Source organism: Sinocyclocheilus anshuiensis, unplaced genomic scaffold (assembly GCF_001515605.1).
Source record: "Sinocyclocheilus anshuiensis isolate Anshui unplaced genomic scaffold, SAMN03320099.WGS_v1.1 scaffold1289, whole genome shotgun sequence".
Lineage (NCBI taxonomy): Eukaryota > Metazoa > Chordata > Actinopteri > Cypriniformes > Cyprinidae > Sinocyclocheilus > Sinocyclocheilus anshuiensis.
Window position 1 is genome coordinate 409,277 of NW_015549731.1, and position 2,162 is coordinate 411,438.

The following is a 2,162-nucleotide window of genomic DNA, read 5'->3' on the forward strand; positions in this document are numbered from 1 at the left end:
TGGCTATTGCTACAAATATACCCCAGCGACTTAAGACTGGTTTTGTGGTCCAGGGTCACATATAATAAATAAACAATATATATAATAAAAACATAAATATAAAATTAATTAAAATAACAAAAAATAAAAATATACAAATAATATAATATACTTATAATGTAAAATAAAAATTAATAATAAAAAAATCTACCAATAAAAAAAAAACTAGTAACATGGTAAACCAGTAACAAATATAAATAATTTTAAAATATAATTAAAATTCTACATAATAAAAAATAAACATAAAATAATTTACAATAACATGATAAAGAAAAATACCCAAATATGATAAATAAAAACATAATACAAAATTATATTTTTCTTAATAAAATCAATAGATAAAAAAATCGAAATATCTAGTAACATGGTAAACCAGCAACAAATAAAATAATATATAATTTAAAAGACAGAATTAAAATGTAAGAAATATATAAAAATATTTAATAAAATATACTAAATTTAATAAAAAACTAAAATATACAAGTATCAAAAATATAATATAATAATAAAATAAATATCATTTAAAAAAATCTATCAGCAACAATGTAACAAACACATTAGTTTAGGCTTTATACATATACATATATTTATTATGGTTATATGTGTGAGTGTATATACCTGAATTGCCTGCACTAGTCTGTTGCTGAGCTCTAAGGCAGCTGAGGCTGTAGAGGTGCCGAATGATGCCGCCCCCCTCTGGAGGCCTCGGATAATACGCCCATCCTTCCGGTACTGCTCTATCGGCATCCAGAACAAATCACGCACACCATGGACTGCAAAGAATAAAAATACAGTACTTTATTGAATTTACTTTACTGAATACAGTATTTTCCTTTAAGTAGCCTGAGCAGAAAAGACAGCACTGCACATAAGTAAGATGTGACACGTCATACTCACTGAGTTGTACGACAGAATGCATAGGACCAACACCTCCCAGAATTCCTGGCAGCTGGTTCTTCCTGATGTCTGTAAGCCACTCATTCACAGCATACTGAATCACCTTATCAACACCCAGCAGCCTGAAACAAAACAACAACAACTCACTTTTCAGATCTGGATTTAAAGGTAAAGCAGGCAAAAAGGTGTTTACCCATGTCTACAGCACAATCTCTTCAGCTTTAGTTCAGAGCAGTTCAGCTGGGCCAGTCCAATCAGGATGCCTGCAAACGTTCCCTAGGAAACCAGAGATTATATACATTAGCGTAACAGCAGCTAGACTAAAACAAACCACTGATCTTATTCAGAAAAACTTTGTTGCTGTGTTTAAGCTCAGCACTCAAACTACACAGATAACTTTATGACCACATGAACATAAAGCATCAGTTATTTTATATAGGTGATCGCCAACCTGCTCAATTACCACATGCTTCCCGTGATAGTCCAGCCAGATGGGAACTTCAGACGTAAAACGAAACTCTCTTAAAGAGAAAGAGTGCGAAAGGACATTAATTATGATTTATACATTTGTTATGTTGGATAATGTCATGTGGTGCGATGCCAGATCTTCTACCTGAAGTAGATGGGCTGGTCAGAGGAGGACGAGGAGCCAGCGGAGGAGGAACTCTGCTCACTATAGGTTGTTTCTACAGAAGCAGTGAGATCATGGCCCAATCCAGAGCCAGGATCTGTGTCGTCTGAAGCCTTCTGAGGAACGTCCGTCCTCACTGGGAGCAGAAGATCAGAAATAAAGACGATGAATGCCCATACACCATTACAGTTAAAATATATAGGCTAAATAAATGTGTACAATTAAAATTATACATTTAAATTCATATAAAAAACTATTAAATACATTTTTTTTTTGTTAATTTAAAAAAATCTGATAAAATAAAACTGAAATATAAAAAAATGAAACTAAACAGTAAAGAAAACTAATTAAAAATCAGCAAAACTACAAGTGACTAAAACGTTATACTAAACTTCATAAAAAGTTATTAAAACTTGTACAATAAAAAAAGTAATAAAACCGTTATAAAACTGTGTGTGTGTGTGTGTATGTATATATATGTATGTATATATATATATATATATATATATATATATATATAAAACTTACTTACACATAGTAAGAAATGGTTATAAAAACTGAAACAGAAGGGAAACAAGTAATAGGAAAGAGAAGA

General features: G+C 31.1%; 1 protein-coding gene across 1 annotated transcript in view; it reads right to left on the minus strand.

The window, feature by feature from the left end:
- LOC107660800 (autophagy-related protein 2 homolog A-like) overlaps positions 1-2,162 on the minus strand; it is a 24,735-nt gene that overhangs the window by 1,991 nt on the left and 20,582 nt on the right. Inside the window, 5 exon segments of the mRNA XM_016450220.1 lie at positions 658-812; positions 937-1,058; positions 1,130-1,212; positions 1,388-1,457; positions 1,550-1,703. Coding sequence (XP_016305706.1) covers positions 658-812; positions 937-1,058; positions 1,130-1,212; positions 1,388-1,457; positions 1,550-1,703 — 584 coding nt within the window.